Source organism: Heteronotia binoei, chromosome 11 (assembly GCF_032191835.1).
Source record: "Heteronotia binoei isolate CCM8104 ecotype False Entrance Well chromosome 11, APGP_CSIRO_Hbin_v1, whole genome shotgun sequence".
Classification (NCBI taxonomy): Eukaryota; Metazoa; Chordata; class Lepidosauria; order Squamata; family Gekkonidae; genus Heteronotia; species Heteronotia binoei.
In genome coordinates, this window is record NC_083233.1 from 81,645,451 (window position 1) to 81,666,660 (window position 21,210).

The window sequence follows — 21,210 nt, forward strand, 5'->3', positions numbered from 1 at the left end:
ATGACCCTGGAGGTCCCTTCCAACTCTAGGATTCTATGATTCTATGATTGGTAGAGCGATTCCTCAGTGGAACAGGCTTCCTCGGGAGGTGGTGGGCTCTCTTTCCTTGGAAGTTATGAAACAGAGGCTAGATGGCCATCTGACAGCAATGACGATCCTGTGAATTTAGGGGGGAGGTGTTTGTGGGTTTCCTGCACTGTGCAGGGGGTTGGACTAGATGACCCTGGAGGTCCCTTCCAACTCTAGGATTCTATGATATCGCCTGGCTCTCAGAGAACAGGACTGAGAAAGACTTTTTTCACCGGAGAGCCACAGTCAGTCGGAGAGGGCAATGCGCAGAAAAGCAGACCAGGGGCGCAACTCGGCAGAAGGCAGCTTTGTCTGTTCTCACCAGCAAGAAATGGGTCCTCCCCCCACCCCCTCCTTTGCACAAACATTGACCTGCAGCTCAAGCTCTTTAAAAACTCCCAGCTGGGGAGAGGCAGGATGCAGCCCACCACCTTCTCTCCTCCATGCGTGTCTCCCTCCCCAGACGCCGTCGCATTAAAGCGAGTACAGCCTGTTCGTGTCAAACAAGGAAACTCTTGTTTCAGCGATGCCAAAGTGATGATGAAAACGCACCCGGAGGAATCCGTAAATAGGAACCAAGAACAGATGTCATTTTAATGACAAAAAGGTGGTGAAGCAAACTCACAGCAGAAGCCAGCAAATGTCAGCTCTTCCTTCATTTCCACCCTCGGCTCGCCTGCCCGTGGTCTTCTGGCTCCCCTGCATCGCAGCTTCTTTTTCTCTCCCCACCCCCGACTTCTGCAAAGGAAAATCCCCAGTGACAAAATCGTGGTTCTCCTTCTTCAGCCTCCCTGTTCACTCCTGCTCTCTCCGTCCAGCTCCCGGGGAAGGCACAGGTTTGCACAACAGACTCCAGGTTCCGGCAACAGTCAGGATTTGAATGGGGGGGGGGGGGGAGTTCCCATAGGCCAGTCATGACCTAGCCGTAGCCACAGGGGGGCCTGTGGGGGCACTGCCCCCTGACATCCAGGCAGGGCCCCCCCCCCCGACTTCCAGACGACCTCCAGCGTGCAGTCTGCTTTTTTCATTTTCTTTTTGCCATGGCTGAGTCGGCGAAGCGTCATCAGTGGCGGCCAGATCCGGGAGAGCTGAGCAGGGCACAGTTCATTGTGGCAGCAAAAGCAACAGGTAGAGAGGAAGGAGGCAGAGGAAGCCGCGTGGAATGGGCTGGGGAGGGGAGGGGATGGATAGAGCTGCTGGCTGCAAAGTGCCAGGGTGAGAGAGAAGGAATGGAAGGAACACCCCCCCCCCAACCCGCTAGCACACAAGGTGTAGTCCCTTCTTCATTTCAAAGTTTTAGGGTTGGCTGTCTCAAGCTGGCCACATTCAGAGCTTCCAGCTTTTGCCCCTACCCCAGAAAGCTTCTGAGAAGCGGCAATGGAAAGTGAATGGGAAAGGGCCCCCCCCGGACTTTTTAAAAAGCCCCCTGACTTGTAAAACCCTGGCTACGACCCTGGCAGTGAACTCCCAGTGCAAGCTGTGCCTCAGTTTGCCTGTCTGTAGAATGGGAATACGGAAGCCCTCCTTCCCACGGCAGTCGGTGAAAGGAATAATGTCAAGACATGGAAAACCCAGCACAAAGTCCAGTTGAGGTGAAGCTGCAAACGTAATGCTCCCAGAGCTTTTTGTGCCCCTCGGAGCTAACTGAGAAGTCCAGGTGATCCAGCCGCGGCATTATCTCTTAGGAAGAAGTTGTTTTTATTCTGTCTGCAATCGCCCCCTCTCCCCACCCCCCTCCAAACAGGCCACAGCAATGCTATCTGGGAGACATATGAGCATAGATGAACATATGAAGCTGCCTTATACTGAATCAGACCCTCGGTCCATCAAAGTGAGTATTGTCTTCTCAGACTGGCAGCGGCTCTCCAGGGTCTCAAGCTGAGGCTTTTTCACACCTATTTGCCTGGACCCTTTTTTGGAGATGCCAGGGATTGAAACTGGGACCTTCTGCTTCCCAAGCAGATGCTCTACCACTGAGCCACCGTCCCTCCCCAAACTTGAGCTCTTGGTTCTCTGGCTGGAAATAGGGTTGCCAATCGCCAGGTGGGTAACACAACAGAAAATGCAAGCTAGTGACCAATTTACTAAGAAATATATAGAAACCAGTCCAAATGTCCAAAACATGTACATTCAAGTCCCAAAGTAGTGTGGTGACAAGCCAATCGATTTAAGTACTTGTTTCTTTCCAGTCTTCATCAGACCTGGGACCAATATTGATTCAATTATATAGATTCTTTACATAATTTTTTAAAAAGGGGACGCAGAGCATCTCCAACAGCAATTTCACATCAGCTACAGCTCAGAATGAGGAAGGAAATGTCTGCTGGACACTCCATTATTCCCTATGGAGATGATTCCCATAGGGTATAATGGAGAATTTATCTGCTGGTATCTGGGGCTCTGGAGGGGCTGTTTTTTGAGGTAGAGGCACCAAATTTTCAGCATAGCATCTGGTGACTCTCCTCCAAGTTTCAAAAAGATTAGACCAGGGGGTTCAATTCTATGAGGCCCCCCAAAAGGTGCCCCTATCCTTCATAATTTCCAATGGAGGGAAGGCATTTAAAAGGTGTGCGGTCCCTTCTGATGGCCAGAACTCCCTTTGGAGTTCAGTTATACTTGTCACAACTTTGCTCCTGGCTCCACCCCCAAAGTCTCCTGGCTCCACCCCCAAAGTATCCTGACTTTGCCCCCAAAGTCCCCAGATATTTCTTGAATTGGACCTGGCAACCTTAGCTGGAAAACATGGCCACCACAAGCACAGTCACCAGACCTCAGTAGACCCCTCAACATTCTTACCCAAGGCCCAAGAAAACCATATCTCAATAGCCCTTCAAGTGAAAGTATCCCAACAGAAAAATTAATGTTTTCAAGTCAAATGGCAAAATTATTTCTTTGGTTCTTCAAGTATGGATCAGCCAGAGCTATTATCTGGATGGTCATGTTACTCCTAGCAGGAGCGCCTTTGCATATTAGGCCACACACCCCTGATGTAGCCAATCCGCTCTTCGTACAGGGCCTACTGTAAGCTCTTGGAGGATTGGCTACATCAGGAGGGTGTGGCCTAATATGCAAAGGAGCTCCTGCTAGAATTCCACCCCTGGGTCACACACCCCTGATGTAGCCAATCCTCCTGGAGCTTACAGCAGAACCTGTACGAAGAGCCCTGTAAGCTCTTGGAGGATTGGCTACATCAGGGGGCGTGGCCTAATATGCAAAGGAGCTCCTGCTAGAATTCCACCCCCGTCTATGAGAATTATTGAGCACCATGGAAGACTTGAACAGTGGTCTACCTTGCCTAGCGTAAGGGACACCAGCTTCCCTTGAGATATCTCTCCCAGCCCTACTGCCTTGTAACTGGAGATGTCCAGGAGTGAAGCTGGGGTCATCTGCATTCAAAGCATGTGCTGAACTCCTAAGCTAGCCAAACTAAACCACCCCCAGCGGTGACCCAAGGGGGCCTTCATGCAAAGCATTCCTGGTGCCACCACCCTTCACCTAGAAGTTGCAGGGAATGCAAACAGAGGAGAGTCTTGGGCTGCACTCTTGAGTTTGGGGTGGCGTCGTTGGGGTTATGAGCCCTTTGCCCTGGTGCACGAAGCCGCTTTAACCAGAATCAGATCCTCGGTCCACCAAGAGCGGTACTGTCCGCTCAGCAGCTCTGCAGGGTCTCAGGCAGAAAAAGGTCTTTCACCTCACCTGGTCCTTTTAAAGTGGAGGTTCTGGGGACTGGACGTGGGGGGGACCTTCTGCATGCCAAGCAGATGCTTTGCCACTGAGCCACAGTCTCTCCCCTGGCAGGTGCTTCCCTCTGGGGCGGGTCATGCTTAGCTAGTCCAAGTTCTGCCTCCCTGCTTGTGACCACTGTGCTGAGGGCCAAGATCAGGGATCCTTTTTATAGAAAAAGAGGTCCTGGAGCTCATTAGTACAACTCAGTTGCACAACTCCTTCCCATTTGCCACTCGCCCTGACGTCACCAGAAGGTGTGCGAAATTAGATCAGATCAGGAAAGGAAAGGTCAAGGTAGTCCACTATGCAAGCACCAGTCATTTCCGACTCTGGGGTGACGTTGTTCTCACAACGTTTTCACGGCAGACTTTTAATGGAGTGGTTTGCCATGGCCTTCCCCAGTCCTCTACCCTTTCCCCCTCCCCCTCCCAGCAAGCTGGGGACTCATTTGACCGACCTCGGAAGGATGGAAGTCTGACTCAACCTCAAGCTGGCTACCTGAAAACCCAGCTTCCGCCGGGGATTGAACTCAGGTCGTGAGCAGAGGTTAGGACTGCAGTACTGCAGCTTTAACACTCTGTGCCACAGAGCTCTTTCACCTAATGGAAGGAAAGGAAAGGTCCCCTGTGCAGGCACCAGTCGTTTCCGACTCTGGGGTGACGTTGCTTTCACAACGTTTTCACGGCAGACTTTTTACGGGGTGGTTTGCCATTGCCTTCCCCAGTCCACTACGCTTTTCCCCCAGCAAGCTGGGGCTCATTTGACCGACCTCGGAAGGATGGAAGGCCGAGTCAACCTTGGGCCGGCTACCTGAATCCAGCTTTCGCTGGGATCGAACTCAGGTTGTGAGCAGAGAGTTCAGACCACAGTACTGCAGTACTGCTGCTTTACCACTCTGCGCCACGGGGCCGCTAGATCAGATCAGCATCTACCTTAAAGTGCTTCTTGAATTAGAATTGTCATAACAAAACCTTACTCCCATCATACTTTTACAAGTTACTTTCTCCTCTATGGCCAGTGGCTGCAGCGGCGTGAGGAAGATTTCCTCTGCTTTTTTATGTTCCGGCCATTTCCCCATTTTTTGTGGGGGAAAAATATTAGAAAGTTTGTCAAATCTTAAAAGTTCAGCAAAATTCTCACAGGGGGTCTGAACAGTGGAGCCCAGAAGTAAGTATTTTGGGGGGGGGGGGTTGTTAAGAAAGAAAGGGCGCAATAAAATGTAGAGGTTCCGGAGCTCCATGAGCTCCAGCCCAAAATGAGGCTTGGCCGAGATGCTTCTGATCCGACCCTGGTCCAGCCTTTGTGAGGCTGCCAAGAGCAGACAAAGTCAACCCCACCCACAAACCCCAAAGTCAACCCCACCCCAAAGTCAACCCCACCCACAGTTGCACAGAAGAGACTGGGAAAATCCATTTACCTGCTGGGTGGGTGCTCCAAATTCTGAGTCCATCCCTGAAAGGAGTTGGCTCTGGGCAGATTAAAATTATTCTCAGCCAACGCAGCTTTACCAAATCAGCATTTCATAAAACGGCACGTGAAATTGTTGAACTTTGCCTGCTGTCCGGAAGCTTTGGAGGTTTGTCTTTGTGGTGAGACCGAGGTGCTCCTTTAGAAAGAGAGAGAGAAATGAAAATAGAAGGGCTTCTGTTGAAGACAGCAAAGAGTCTGATTAGAAATTCTGTTCCACTTTTATCAGGGTGAGGAAGTGGTTCTGGAGAGATAGGAAGTGGTGGTTAGCTCTCTCCACCCTGAGAGTACAAAGCCGGTCATACAAATTCAGCACCAGCATCTCAATGAAGAGCTCTTGAGCCAAACCACACCAAAGAGGCTGTAGTAAGCATTCCTGCTGCAAGGCACTCGACAGAATTCTTTGGAGCCAAGGCCTCAACCTGTTGGTTGTCTCAGATGTGCCAACCATTCCCAGACATTGTCCAGCTTCCCCACGCTCTTTTGAGGCAACATCTCCCAATTGGCCCTGTCCTTCCGTCTTTTGATTGGCTGGTGGGAGATGGGAGTGACATAAACTTGGTCAGGTTATGGGGGCCTTGGTTGTTGACATTATGTTGGTCAACACTTTGGCTGTCTCAGAACCAATCGCTCAGTGTCTTCCCCTTGCCAGTTCATTGACCATGGCTTGCACAGATGTTAGCCCACTATCATCTCTCTCAACCTACCAGACTTCCCAGATCCTCAGTAAAATGAAGTGTGGGCCCTTCAGATCCAACCCCACTGCCAGATTCCTGACTGGATCCTAACATCACTAACGTTACACAGACTATGTCTTTTTGCGGGGCTTTTTTGGCAGAAAAAGCCCAGAAAGAACTCATTTGCATATTAGGCCACACCCCTTGTGTCACCATTGTTTTGCACAGGGTTTTTTGTAGAAAAGGCCTAGCAGGAACTTATTTGCATATTAGGCCACACCCCCTGACACCAAGCCAGCTGGAACTGCATTCCTGTGCGTTCCTTTTTGGAGGGCTTTGGTGTTTCATCAATTCATTAAAAACCTAATTGACTATACAAGGTCTCCTAATTAAGGAGCTGGCAGATATTTTCCTCCAACTTTTTATTTTTAGAGAAAGTTCTTCCAACAGAATCCCTCACACATAGCAGGGGACAACTCCTGCTAGAATACATGCGTGGGCATCGCTAAAAGACAAAGTATGTTTCCCCACACACACCCCCACACGCACCAGGACTATTTTTATTAATACACAGTTTTGTATAGTGCTAAATGAATAGATACAGCCACAGAAACTCTTGTGACTGATCAACTCTGAGCCTATAGCTATAGAGCAGAGAGGCGGCTAAACTTACTTAATGTAAGAGCCCCATAGAGTAAACATCAGATGTATGAGAGCTTTAAGAGGAAGGAAGGAAGGAAGGAAGGAAGGAAGGAAGGAAGGAAGGAAGGAAGGAAGGAAGGAAGGAAGGAAGGAAGGAAGGAAGGAAGGAAGGAAGGAAGGAAGGAAGGAAGGAAGGAGGAGGGAAAGAGAGCTGGAAAGCAAACAACTTTAACTTTAACTCACTCTCAGTGAATATAGCTATACATCCACAGTATTCCAATGTGTTTCTCTTTTAGAATTGTGTATCAGTATAATTATTTGTAGTGTCATACTCAAAATACGGATATTGGCTGTATATCTCATTACATACGCTTTACCCATATATTTTATTGTATTCCTTTTTCCTATGGCAAACAAAAATTATGTTTACATGTTAAAAAGTAAATTAGGTGGACAAGAACATCACGATCCAATGTATTTCTCTTTTAGCTGTATTGACACACTCAAACAGGGACTTTGGTTGCTTATCCCATTACATATATTGAACCCATCTCCCATTGTCATTGACAGACAATCTCACATTTTGACATACTACTGTTTCGTTGCTTTCGCATGCTCATGCTACTCAGATCAAAGGTTTGCTCAATTTGTTAATTTTACTATTCTGCCATTGTACCATTTTACCTTCTAAACCCCTGCCTACCAGATAATTTTACTTCACTGTCATTGGTTCTTAAATCTGTACCATGTTGCATTCTGGGCCACTGCCTACCAGCTCTGTATGGCTCTGCTCAGCTCTGTATGGCTTTGCTCACTGTGCCGGATTCCTCGTCTGATGAAGTGTGCTTAAGAGCACATGAAAGCTGATGTTCTCAATAAAAATTGGTTGGTCTTAAAGGTGCAACTTGACTCCAGCTTTGTTCAACTTTAAATGCATTCTCTAAGCCAACAGCTGGCTTGGCTTGGAGAAGTGATTTTAAGAGAGAAATGCCTTCTCCAAGCTGGCTGACGGGTTGGTGGGGGCTTTGAGAACCACACCATATGTGTGAAAGAGCCACATGTGGCTCCTGAGCCACAGTTTGGCCACCTCTGCTCTAGAGCATCAGCTTCTCCTGGGGCTTCCGACATCGAAGCAGGCCTACCTACGCCTTCTAGCTGGAACCAGTGGAACTCCTCCGTTCTCTGCTTCTCAGAAAGAAGGAGCTGTTGTGTAGATCTTGGTGTGTGAGAGTCCTCCAAGAACAGATGCTTCCCTACCACACTCATTTGTGGAGGCTGCACTCAGTCAAGCCGACCAATGAGGCTTCTCAAAGACACTTCTTCAGCTGGTGGCCGCCACAGCACCATGAAGGGCCATCAACCTGCCTCATACTGTTATCAGACCACTGGTGGCCATAGGTCTATTTTGTCTACTCAGACTATCGGCAGCTCTCCAGGGTCTCAGGCTGAGGTCTTTCACATCACCTAATACCTGGTCTCTTTGAGTGGAGAAGCCAGGGATTGAACCTGGGACCTTCTGCATCTCTAGCAGATGCTTGAGTACTGAGCCACGGCCTTTCGCTGTACTGTGTTGACTAGTTGTTAGCAGCGTTCCCTCTAAGTTGAGTTAGCGTGAGCTAGCTCACAGGTTTTTTTAGCCTCCAGCTCATGCATTTTTGTCTTAGCTCAGGGAGGGTGGCCCCAGAGCAAGCTCATTTACTTCTTTTCACTATTTACACGTCTGATTGTGTTTCTAGCAGTCTGAGTAACAAAATCATTCAGTACGCAGATGATACAACGTTGGTAGGGCTCATCTCTGAGGATGATGAGTCTGCGTATAGGAGGGAAGTTCAACAGCTGTCCCTTTGGTGTAAAGTAAATAATCTTATTTTTAATATAAATAAGACGAAGGAAATTATAGTGGATTACAGGAAGAGTAGTTTGGACACCCAGCCGTTGTTCATTGATGGTGTTATGGTAGAACAGGTGACAGAATGGAAGTTTCTGGGAATTACCATGAAACAAGATCTAACATGGGGGGCAAATACTTTAGCTCTAGAGAAAAAGGCCCAGCAACGACTATACTACTTAAGACTCTTAAGATCACTACAACTGTCAGGGAGTCTGCTGGTTGCCTTTTATCGTAGTTCCATTGAGAGCATTTTATCTTATTGCCTCTGCGCGTGGTTTGGGAGCTGCACGGAAGCAGAGAGAAGGGTGCTCCAAAGAGTGACGAGAAGAGCACAAAAGATTTGCGGATGTTCTCTCCCCTCATTGGTGGATCTGTATAATATGAGATGTAAAAGGAAGATACAAATGATCCTAAGGGACCCTTCACATCTGGGCCATTTGCTATTTGAGATCTTACCGTCAGGTAAACAATATAGAGTGTTGAAGGCTAGGACAAACAGATTTAAGGACAGTTTCTATCCAAGTGCTGTGGTTAGGTTAAATGCAGGGTTATGAAGGATTATCTGTTTTAGATGTATTTAAATGGTTTTAATGGTTTTATGAATGTTTATCTGTTTTAGATGTATTTAAATGGTTTTAATGGTTTAAATGGTTTTAGATGTATTTAAATGGTATGAATATGAATATGTGTGTTTGATGTGTTGGTATGTTTGTGGAAGAGCACCTCATTTCGTTGCTCTCTTTTTGTGGAGAACAATGACAATAAATTTAAATTTATCTATCTATTTACGCAGTAGCCAAATCGCTCACTCACAACTTTAATGTCACAATTTTTGCTCACAAGACTCCACAGCTTAGAGGGAGCATTGGCTGCTAGAATGCTACATCAGGAAAAAGCACTGCTATTAGGGAAGCAGATCCATGAGATCCAGCCCACATGGAGTATGCTTTTTATATGCAATTTAGATCACATTTGTTCATATCATGTACATTATTCTTTCCGATGGATATGCACAATACATGTGCAATGTATAACACTGATTATCTTATGCACAAATAACGTCTAAAATGTGCACATTTTGGGGGCGGGGGGACAGAAAGTGTCGCCAAGGTCAAGACCTGAGATTTCCACTGGATCCCCATGTCATCTTACATACATGCCGCTGCATTCTGCACTGATCTTAGACTGATACAAAGTCAGTTTGCTGGAAACATCTTTCTGCAGAGGATTTTGGGGTCTCTTCTGGGACGCCATCTCAGGTCATGGGATGCAGGTTCCAATCCCTGCTCAGCCATTGGGCTTTGGGCCAGTCAGTCACTGCCCACTGGTTCCCCCTGACCTCTCAGGCCCTTCTCTGTGGCCCCCATGGACAGAAGCACAGTGAGGAACACCAGAAACAGGACCTGTGCTGTGCTGTGGGGGTAAGGTCCATTTGGATCCTACTCAGGGCAACATACATGCTTTCCATCCATGATAGCCCCCTACAAACAACTCTGTGAGAAAGAGTGTGTCAGACCCAGAGTCAAGGAAAAGACAGTTGATGTTCAAGATCTTTATTCCAGCTTCATGGGCATACACATGCGTTGTCAGAACTGACCTCTCCATCAATTCCCCCAACTTATAAACCTTTGCCCTGACCGTTATAATTCAAGCCAAAGCGCGCCAAGCAAAAGCGGGGGTTTTGTGCGGGGTTTTTTGCTAAGCTCTCACCACCGCAGGTGCCCACTATCAGTTCAAGGTTCGCACCACCTCCGGCTCTTGCCCTTGGTTACCTAACAACTAGCCAATTCCCAACCATGCCATCCTCCCTCCAGATAAGCAACAGGTTACATCAAAGGCATAGCAAGCGCAGCACAGCATGGAAGCACAGCATAGCATTGTACAATTGAATACACATGACAAGAGGAAGAAGATGGAGTGACTCTTGACACAGTGATTTACTCAGGGTGGTCCCTAGTAAGTTTCCATGACAGAAGCGGGGTTTGAGCCTAACCGTTCTGTCATTCTATGCTGCCAAGTTCCTGGATGGGGGGGGGGAACCTCCGCCGACGTCACCAGCGCGATGACATCACCTGCAAATGACATCATTGCGCCTGCAACGTTGCGCGCCGGCCATTCTAGGTATCTCAGTGAAAACTCTATGGTTTTCCAGGATGCTCTAGCAAATTGGGAGGGAAAACTCCATGGTACAACATAGTGTTTTTCCCTTCCAAAATGCTAGAGTGTCTGGGGAAAGCCATAGAGTTTTCCTGGCAACGCCTAGAGCGGCCGGCGCACAACGTCACCAGGGTAATGACATCACTTGCAGGTGACGTCATCATGCCGTGTGCGCTTTGCAGCGTGCAAAACAAGTCCCCCGCCGGACTCGGCAACCCTATTCTACGCCCATGGACATCCATGGATGGACCCATAATAGTGTAACCAGGCCTCATTTGGGGCAGGAACTCACAGAAGCGGAGCTCCATGACCTCTAAATGTTATTGTGTTCTTTCTTTCTTACCCCCCTCCCCAAATATTTGCTTCTGGGCTCCATTGTTCAACCCCCCTGCGAGAATTTTGCTGAATTCTTAAGATTTGACAGACTTTCTAAATGGAGAAAATGATCAAAACAAATCAAGCAGAAGGAAAGAAGAAGAAGAAGAAGAAGAAGAAGAAGAAGAAGAAGAAGAAGAAGAAGAAGAAGAAGAAGAAGAAGAAGAAGAAGAAGAAGAAGAAGAAGAAGAAGAAGACGACGACGACGACGACGACTGCAGATTTATACCCCGCCCTTCTCTCTGAATCAGAGACTCAGAGCGGCTTACAATCTCCTATATCTTCTCCCCCCACAACAGACACCCTGTGAGGTAGGTGGGGCTGAGAGGGCTCTCACAGCAGCTGCCCTTTCAAGGACAACCTCTGCCAGAGCTATGGCTGACCCAAGGCCATTCCAGCAGGTGCAAGTGGAGGAGTGGGGAATCAAACCCGGTTCTCCCAGATAAGAGTCTGCACACTTAACCACTACACCAAACTGGAAATCTTCATCATACCCCTTTGGCCAAATAGGAGAAAGTAATTTAACAAGCATGATGGGAGGAAGGTTTTATTATGACAATTATAATTCAAGAAGCATTTTAAGGTGGATGGCTCAGCTGATATAATTCAGTCCCCCTTCCAGTGATGTCAGGGGTGTGTGGCATATGCAAATGAGTGGCACTAATGAGCTCCAGCACCTCTTTTTCTACAAAATGACCCCCCGGGGTGTAACTCTGCTTAGGACTGCAATGTAAGGGAGCATGCCTAAGCAGGTCTACTCAGACGCAAATCCCATGTTATTCAGTGGAGATTGTTACCCAAAGAAGTATCTTTAGGATTGCAGCTATAATCTCCCAGATTTTAGCTCGATAACCGCCATGGACTCCCTTGGGGAGAAGTTATCTAGGCACCAGATCTACTGTCCTCTAGAAGACAGCAAAGTGCACTTTGTTATCTCTTTTTTGAAAGCTTTTAAACTGTTCTTTTCCCTTCGGGGACATTTTTAACAGTTTGTTCAGTATTTATGCTTCTGGCTTTTAAGGCTGTTGGGTTTTTTGTTTTTTTTTTTTTTAAAGTTTGAGATGTGATTTTTATCTGATGTTGTTTTAATTGTTCCATCTGCTCCTTTCAAATGTCTTTGGTTTTATGCTGCCGTGCGACGTAAGTATAAGTCTGTGCACACTATATATAGTTATATAATGTGGTGTTTTTCTATCGTTTTCGCACTTTTATATCGTAGCTGCCAGCAGCTTCAAATATATTTATAGAGAAAGTATGGGACAGAACCGTTTCAAAGAAAACACCAAGGGGGGGGGGAAGACGCCCAACGCCCACCGTTTTCTGTTCTAAAAGGCTGGAGGGATTAGTACTTTTCTCCTGAGAACTGTGAGGGGCTTATGAGGGTTTCGAGGAAAACAGGAGGGAAATCTCTCTTTTAGAGAATCAAGGAAACGGAAGCTTAGCTGGCATCTTTCTAAAAAGTTCCCCCTCTGTTGCTTGTTCTCCTTCCTCTTTTATCTGCATTGTGTGCATTTATATAACTCTGATGTGGGGAAAAGGGATTACGACAATGGTCCAGGGATTTTTTTTCCCCCCAATCCTTTTATTTACCGTCAGCAAAAGCGTGCGTACTCAAAGACCCGAAGGAAATCAGCTGAGTTCAATCTACAACATACATGCACAACGGCAGGAAATGACTCCCTTCAGTGCAACAAATTACAGGGATGGGATTTGCTGGCCAACTTTTGGGCCTTTGGCCCACCTTGCTTGTTCAGCATTTGGTTGCAACAAGCGAACTCTATGGAATACAGAGACCCCAGAATGAAGTTTAGGACACACGTTCAGGGCACACAATTCTACCTGTCAGGGTCTGAGAACAACACATATCTTCCATATCTATCACCTAGGGTTGCCAAGTCCAAATCAAGAAATATTTGGGGACTTTGGGGATGGAGCCAGAAGACTTTGGGGGTGGAGCCAGGAGATATTGGGGGTGGAGCCAGGAGCAAGGTTGTGACAAGCATAATTGAACTCTAAAGAGAGTTCTGGTCATCCCATTTAAAGGGACCGCACACCTTTTAAATGCCTTCCCTCCACCAGCAATAATGAAGGATGGGGCACCTTCTTTGGGAGCTCATAGAATTGGGCCCCCTGGTCCAATCCTTTTGAAACTTGGAGAGCACTTTGGGGAGAGGCATCAGATGTTATGTTGCGGATTTGGTGCCTCTACCTCAAAAAACAGGGCCCCCCCCAGAGCCCCAGATACCCATGGATCAGTTCTCTATTATACTCTATAGGAATTGGTCTCCATAGGGATAACAAAATCCACAGCCCAGCAGACATTTCCCTCCCCCCCCCCCGCTTTCTGATGATCCTGAAGTGGGGGCGGGAGGGCCTCCAAACAGGATGACTCCCCTGCCCCAACCTGGGGAATTGGCAACCCCAGTCCTCTGAAATGAAGGCAGTGGGATGGGGGGGGGGGGGCTATTACCCATCTTCAGGGTCATGCGATTCTGACATTATTCCAGGCCACCTAACCAGAGGGACTAAATTAGCAACTGGAGCAGAATCCACCCCTCTGGACTCTCCGCTGTGTGTCCTTCCCTTCTCACTTAGCCCCACCTGAAGTCATTACACCCAATTTCCATCATCTGCCCAAACAGGAAGGAGGAGGGGGAGGGAACCTAAAGTGTGATTAAAGATGCCCAGGGAGAAACGCTGCCTTGGCACGATGCGTCGCAGGAAAGCCAAACAATTGCAAAGCCGTGCAGGCTCCAGGAGAGGAGAAAGATAATTGCTTTCTTGGCAGTGCCCAGCAGTTCAGGAGATGAAAACAGGGAAGGATTCGCACCAGGGCTCCAAGAAGCGGGCATTTTTCTGCTCCAGGAAGGAAAGTTGTGCTCCCAGCAACACGGATGGCAGCAGTCATCTGTGGCTCCAGGGCACTAAATGTCCGTGTGGCCCCTCTCCTTCTTCCCTTCCCCCTCTTCCAACCTGCTTTGGAACTCCTTTGTGCTCCGAGGGCAGCTTTTCCTATGTTTCATTTAGCTCCATCAGCACTTCTGGGGTTAAAAGAGGAGACAGGGTTGCCATCTTCCAGATGGAACCCGGAGTTCTCCCGGAATTTTACAACTCATCCCCAGACCTACAGAGATGTTTCCCTGGTGGAGGGTGGACATCACAGCTCCACTGAGTTCCCTCTTCTCCTCAGACTCTGCCCTCATAAGGATATCAGAAGAGCCCTGCTAGATCAGACCAGTGGTCCATGTAGTCCAGCATCCTGTCTCACACAGTAGCCAACCAGTTCCGCTGGAGGGCCAACAACAGGGCAGGGAGGCCGAGGCCTTCCCCTGAGAAGCACCTAAGAAGAGCCCGGATCAGACCAGTGAGGGTCCATTTAGTCCAGCATCCTGTCTCACACAGTGGCCAGACAGTTCTGAGAGGCAAACAACAGGGCATAGAAAATGAGGCCTTCCCCTGAGAAGAACATCAGAAGAGCCCAGTTGGATCAGACCAGGGAGGGTCCATCCAGTCCAGCATCCTGTCTCATACAGTGGCTGAGCAATCAGTTCCTCTGGACACCAATAACAGGGGATAGAGGCCAAGACCTTCATGAGAACATCAGAAGAGCCCTGCTGGATCAGACCAGGGAGGGTCCATCTAGTCCAGCCTCCTGTCTCACACAGTAGCCAGTCAGTTCCTCTGGAGGGCCAACAACAAGGCACAGAGGCCAAGGCCTTCATAAAAACATCAGAAGAGCCCTGCTGGGTCAGGCCAGTGAGGGTCCCTCTGGTCCAGCCTCCTGTCTTCTCACACAGTGGCCAGCCAGTTCCTCTGGAGGGCCAACAACAGGGCACAGAGGCTGAGGCCTTCATAAGAACATCAGAAGAGCCCTGCTGGATCAGAGCAGGGAGGGTCCATCTAGTCCAGCCTCCTGTTTCACGCAGAAGCCAACTGTTCCTCTGGAGAACCAACAAGAGGCTTTAGAGGCCAAGGCCTTCCGCTGATGTTGCCTCTCAGCTCTGGGATTCAGAGGATTTGTGCATCTGAATGTGGAGGTTCCCCTCAGTCACCATGGCTAGTTGCCACTTACAAGACTTATCGAGCATCAATCTATGTAATCCCCTTTTGACCTTGGAGGCTCAGGAGGGCAGAGCCTGGCAAGAACTTGGCAGGGAGACCTCTAAAGGAATACCAGCAGTCGGCAGGCAGGGGCAGGCGCATCCAGCCACCTCTCGGGAAAACATCCTGGCTCCAGTAGGGCTGCCAGAGGAAACCAGGACTTCCAAGTCCACCGGCATGCACAAACACACACAAATACTAAACAAAGCCTATCTAATCCCCTTTTGAAGCTGTGGCCACCGCCACATCCTCTTGCAGCAAATTTCACATTCCTCCCTACTGTCGGCAACTTTTATTTACATCGCTTTGACACACACACCCTTTCTTCCCAAGGTGGCTGCCATCGTTCTCCTCTACTCAGGAGTCGTCTTGTAGAACAATAGGTAGTGGAGCTCATTAGCATATGCCACCCCCCCCAAGCCAAAAGCAACCTGATGCAAGAAAGGAGAGCCCCGGGTGAGCGAGACCTGCTTGGGCTGGCTAGAGATCCAGTCAGCCCAGGCAAGCTTCGCTCATCTGGGGCTCTCCTGGGCCACCGCCCCCAGTCAAAAGGCCAGCAAGCCACCCGCCGCCCAAAATCACATCGGAAGTGGAGAAAGGGTGGCGTGGGCTTCTCCAGGGGTTAATGAGGGCTGCTGGGGGCGTGGCAAAGCCCCTGGTGGCTGGCTGGCTGGCTGCCCGCTCTCCTAATTCAGGGATTGTTATGCAGCTGCACCTCCTATTCAATGGACAAGGTAGGTGGGGAGAAGGAGGGGGAGCCATCAGAAAGGTTCAGGAGCTGTGCTCCTGTGAGCTCCTGCTGAATCTGAGGTCTGCCTCTACTCCTTTTTATCCTCACAACAACCCTGCGAGGTGGGTTCGGCTAAGAGTGGGTGAGTGATCCCAGGTCACCCAGCAAGCTTCCATGGCAGAGTGAGGATTTTAACCCGGTTCTCCCACATCCTATTCTGATACTCTAACCACTACACCCCACTGACAGTTCTAGGGACGAGATAGATGCTGCTCTGCTTCCCCATCATCATGAAGGAGGCTCCCACCATGGGCAGTGACAATGTAGAGGTCTGGGGAGAAATTCCCACAGGAGAAGGACAGTTGCAACTTCCTTCCTTCCTTCCTTCCTTCCTTCCTTCCTTCCTTCCTTCCTTCCTTCCTTCCTTCCTTCCTGGGAGGGACTCCAGAGACTCTTGCGCCTGGCAGAGGGGCCAAGGGTTACAGGTGCGTGTCTAGCTGGGGTGACCCCTTCCACTGGGCAAGACCTCCATGTCTTTCCCGTGGGGCTGGACATGTGTCATGAGCGCACAGAAAGCGCAGAGCGAGGCAGCAGGCACAAGAAGAAAAAGAAGACCGCAGATTTATACCCCACCCTTCTCTCAGAACTAGAGACTCAGAGAGGCTTACAATGTCCTATGTCTTCCCCACCCCACAACAGATACCCTGTGAGGTGGGTGGGGCTGAGAGGGCTCTCACAGCAGCTGCCCTTTCAAGGACAACCTCTGCCAGAGCTATGGCTGACCCAAGGCCATGCTAGCAGGTGCAAGTGGAGGAGTGGGGAATCAAACCCGGTTCTCCCAGTTGAGAGTCCAGGCACTTAACCACTACACCAAGAAGAAGAAGATGGCATTGGCTCACAATCTCCTTCATCATCCTTCCCCACAATAGACACCCTGTGAGGTAGGTGGGGTTGAGAAAGCTCTTACAGCAGCTGCCCTTTCAAGGACAACTCTGCAAGAGCTATGGCTGACCCAAGGCCATTCCAGCAGGTGCAAGTGGAGGAGTGGGGAATCAAACCCGGTTCTCCCAGATAAGAGTCCACACACTTCACCACTACACCAAACTGGCTCTCAGGATGCAACTTCCAGAGGCTCTAAGCTGCCCTGTCATTAAAAAGCAACTTTTTCTCCCATGTGGTTATGAAGGAAAATTCAGGAGTGTGCGGGTAATTCCCCAGAAGCCGGCGGGGAGGCTGAGTGAAAATAGATTTCCACGAGGCCAGGGGTGGGGATTTTCCCTTCACCTTCTCTATAATTATTATGTATTATACCATTAGTAAGCCCAAAGTCAGCTACACGCTCTCCGGCTTGGGTCCCCTCCTACAATTCTGTCGAGCTCAGGAATCAGGCAACTGCAGGGGCCCTGTAGGTAGGGAAATGTCTGCAGCACCTCTTCAGCAAAGTTACATAAGAACATCAGAGAAGCCATGTTGGATCAGGCCAATGGCCCACCCAGTCCAACACTGTGTCACACAGTGGCCAATATATGCGTGTGTGTGTGTGTATATATATATATATGCATACACACACACACACACACACACACACACACACACACACACACATACATATATATATATATATATATATATATATATATATATATATATATATATATATATATATACACACACACACACACACACACACACACACACTGTGGCTAATGCCACTGATGGACCTTTGCTCCATATTTTTATCCAGTCCCCTATTAAAGCTGGCTATGCTTGTAGCCACCACCACCTCCTGTGGCAGTGAATTCCACATGTTAATCACCCTTTGGGTGAAGAAGGACTTCCTTTTATCTGTTTTAACCTGACTGCTCAGCAATTTCATTGAATGCCCATGAGTTCTTGTATTGAGAGAAAGGGAGAAAAGTACTTCTTTCTCTACTTTCTCCATCCCACGCATAATCTTGTAAACCTCTACCATGTCATCCCGCAGTCGACGTTTCTCCCAGCTAAAGAGCCCCAAACGTTTTACCCTTTCTTCATAGGGAAAGTATTCTAACCCTTTAATCATTCTAGTTGCCCTTTTCTGAACATTTTCCAGTGCTATAATATCCTTTTTGAGGTGCGGTGACCAGAATTGTACACAGAATTCCACATGAGATCATACCATCGATTTATACAACAGCATTACGATACTGGCTGATTTGTTTTCAATTCCCTTCCTAATAATTCCCAGCATGGTGTTGGCCTTTTTTTATTGCAATCGCAATAAAAAGTTCATAAAGAGGGAAAGTTGCTCTCAGGTGGGTGGAAACGCCAGGATCCGAGGAGGAGGCATACCTGTCGCCCATCTCTCGCAAGGCACAATGACCCAGAAGTTTACAAGCAAAGGAAAAGTCTGAAGACCCGCGGCTTCAGCCAATGCAAACGGATGTGAGCGCAAGAATGATGAGATGCTGGTTTGCTCTCTCCTGTCCCCAAATTCTCCTCTGCAAACTCTGATGGCAAACGTTCTCCACAAGGACAGCTGCGATTGGAAGGAAGGGGCAGGGTGAGTTGCCCCCCCAGTGCCTTCTCCAAGACCTCGTTTCAAGGGGTTGGTGCTGGCTAGCCCTATACGGAACAAGCCACCCGTCCACCAGGGCGTTGCGGGCAGCACACACCTTTCCTCCATTGCATCTTGCGACAACCCTGCGGAGTCGGTTAGGCTGAAAGAGCAATTGGCTCAGGATCATACAGTGATTCACACATCGTGGCAGAATGGAAATTTGAATGCAGATCTCCCAAAGTCTGCCCAGCTGTGTAATCCTGACCCTTCTGTTGCGCCCAAAGCTCCCAGGACAGTTTCCTATTTCTCACAGAGCAAAAATGGGTCTAGCACAGGCGTGGCCAAACTGTGGCTCAGGAGCCACACACACGTGGCTCTTTCACACATATTGTATGGCTCTTGAAGCCCCCTCCACCCTGTTGGCTGGCTTGGAGAAGGCATCTGTCTCTTTAAATCGCTTCTCCAAGCCAAGCCAGCTGGCGGCTTGAAGAATGCATTTAAAGTTAAAGTTGCTTTCTTTCCACCCCTTCCTCCTCCCTCGTCCATCTCCCTCCCTCCTGTCAAGCATCTGATGTTCATGTCTTGCAGCTCTCTAACATCTGATGTTCAATGTTGCCTCTAAGTTGCAGTCTTGTGAGCAAAAAATTCTATTTTGTGAGCTCCTGGCATTAAAGTTGTGAGCTACTGCATACATTAGTGCGCTCTGGGAGTCTAGGGTCGTCCTTCCTGAGCTAAGACGAAAAGGTGTGAGCTGGAGGCTAAAATTCTGTGAGCTAGCTCACACTAACTCAGCGTAGAGAGAACACTGCTGATGCTTATTCTATGTGGCTCTCACATTAAGCAAGTTTGGCCACCCCTGGTCTAAGACCTCCGCTCAGCCTTGGGCTCTCTCTAGACGAGAAATGGGTCTCAGGAAGTGCCCCGCCCTGATTCTCTGGATGGGCATAGAGCTAAGACCTCTGCACCTGAAACCCCAAGAAGTTTTCAGCCACTGGCAGCCCTCGGCAGGCACTGTTAAAGGGCTGGGTTGTAACAGCAGTCAGCAAACGTCAGGAATAACCAGGGTGTTTGTTGGGTAGCAAAAGCGGAGCTGGGACTCATTTGCATATTAGGCCACACACCCCCTGACGCCACCATTGTTTCACGCAGATCTTTTTGTGCAGCAGGAACTCGTTTGCATATTAGGCCACACCCTCTGGTGCCAAGCCAGCCAGAGCTGTGTTCCCGTGTGTTCCTGCTAAAAAAAAAAAAAAAAGCCCTGGGAATGACTCCCGTCATCCCCAGAGTTCCTGACAAAGGACGCTTCGGCTCTTGGATCCTGAAAATCTTGCTGTTTCAAAGGTGGAGCACTTCAGTCATTCCCCCGTCCCTTCACGGCACCAGCCCAGAACAAAACCCAAACCCAGACAGGGATGCCCCATTTGGCTTGGGAGATCCGAGTTGTGGGATCAGCTCTTGAGGCCAAATGGCAACACTGGAAGGCTTGCTCCCAGCTCCCTGCAGAGCGACCCGGGCAGATGAGACTCAGCAGATTTTGGGGTTAACATAAGAAAGGGCTTGGTTCTCTGGCCTCCCCCCTCGGGCTCTGCAACAGGAGAGGTTTGCGGGGGAGGGAGGGCGAGGGGGAGGAAATACCTTGGCGCGCCCGGGGCGCTTGCCCCTTTGCCTCTTCTGCCTGGGGGGGACTCCTCGTTTCCCACCAGAAGCCGCTCCAACCTCAGAGGCTGCAGGGAACGTCTTTCGGGAGGGGGTCAAAGAAGCCTGCAGTCCACCCCTGGCGTGATTCTCACCCAAGCCCAGCCGCCGGGTCTCCTCGCCTCCTGTCCTCTGCACCCAAGCGCAGCATGTGTCTTTCATGTACTTTTGAAGGCGGAGGAGAAGAACGCGAAGGGGGAGAAGGAAAAACACACACACACAACCCCAAACAAGCCACACCAGAATCTCAGGCTGAGAAGCCTGCCAGGGCTTTCCCTCCTTGTAAATCAACAGCTGGGAGAAAGGGCGTAACCCGGTGACCGAGGCAAGCTGGCTCTCAGGAGCCCGAACGCCTGGCAGGGAAGGGAAGGAGAGGCGGAGCGGAGGCATGGAACTCGGCACCGGGAGTTCCACTGGAAAAATCACAGCAATGGAAGAGACGCTTTGCAAAGCGCTCTACCGGCTCCATAGGAAGGAAGGACCCAGGAGAAAGGGGAAGGGGCTGCGGAAAGCAGCTCAGGGTGCAAAAGGGAGAAGGGTTCCCCCCCCCCCAGGCAGCCTCGTCTGGGGTCAAGGGGAGGGGGCCACCTCTGGCGGGGCTGCAAGGCCCTGTCTGAGTGGGCCCTCAGGAACGGGCTGGCGTCAAAGATTGGCTTGGTGGGGCTTTGACCGAGGCTTGCAGTCCGAAAAAGGGGCCACCACCAAACAGGGAGCTTTGGCCCATTTGGTCCCATGAAGTCCAAGGTTTAAGGTCCTCTACAGCAGTGACTCCCAATCTTTTTGGCACCGGGGACCGGTTTTGTGGAAGACAATATTTCCATGGACTGGGGTGGGAGAGGCGCTGGTGGCGGCGGCTACAAGCATGGACAGCTTCAAGAGGGGATTGGATAAACATCTGGAGCAGAGGACCATCAGCGGCTATGAGCCATAAGGTACAGATGGAACCAGGTGTCGTTTTGTAGAAAAAGAGGTGGTGGAGCTCATCCATGGACTTACGCAGCTGCACATGCTATTCAATGGACAAGGAGGTGGAACTCTCAGAAGGAGGAGGTGGAACTCTAAGAAAGGTTCAGGAGCTGTGCTCTTATGAGCTCCCACTGAATCCGAGGCCTGGATGGAATTCTCTATCTCGGACAAGTGA

The 21,210-nt window shown here is 49.4% G+C and overlaps 1 protein-coding gene across 2 annotated transcripts in view; it reads right to left on the reverse strand.

Moving 5' to 3' along the window:
• Positions 1–20,166, reverse strand: part of CMKLR1 (chemerin chemokine-like receptor 1) — a 61,114-nt gene extending 40,948 nt beyond the window's left edge. The window contains exons 1-2 of one of the 2 annotated variants that reach the window (XM_060249336.1): positions 20,010–20,166; positions 5,213–5,401 (exon numbers count right to left, since the gene is read on the reverse strand). In XM_060249336.1, coding sequence (XP_060105319.1) covers positions 5,213–5,245 — 33 coding nt within the window. In that variant the 5' untranslated portion in view covers positions 5,246–5,401; positions 20,010–20,166. Of the gene's footprint in view, positions 1–5,212; positions 5,402–13,474; positions 13,605–20,009 lie in introns of those variants that run through there. The other variant, XM_060249337.1, reaches the window with a different exon arrangement.
• Positions 20,167–21,210: the final 1,044 nt, after the last annotated feature.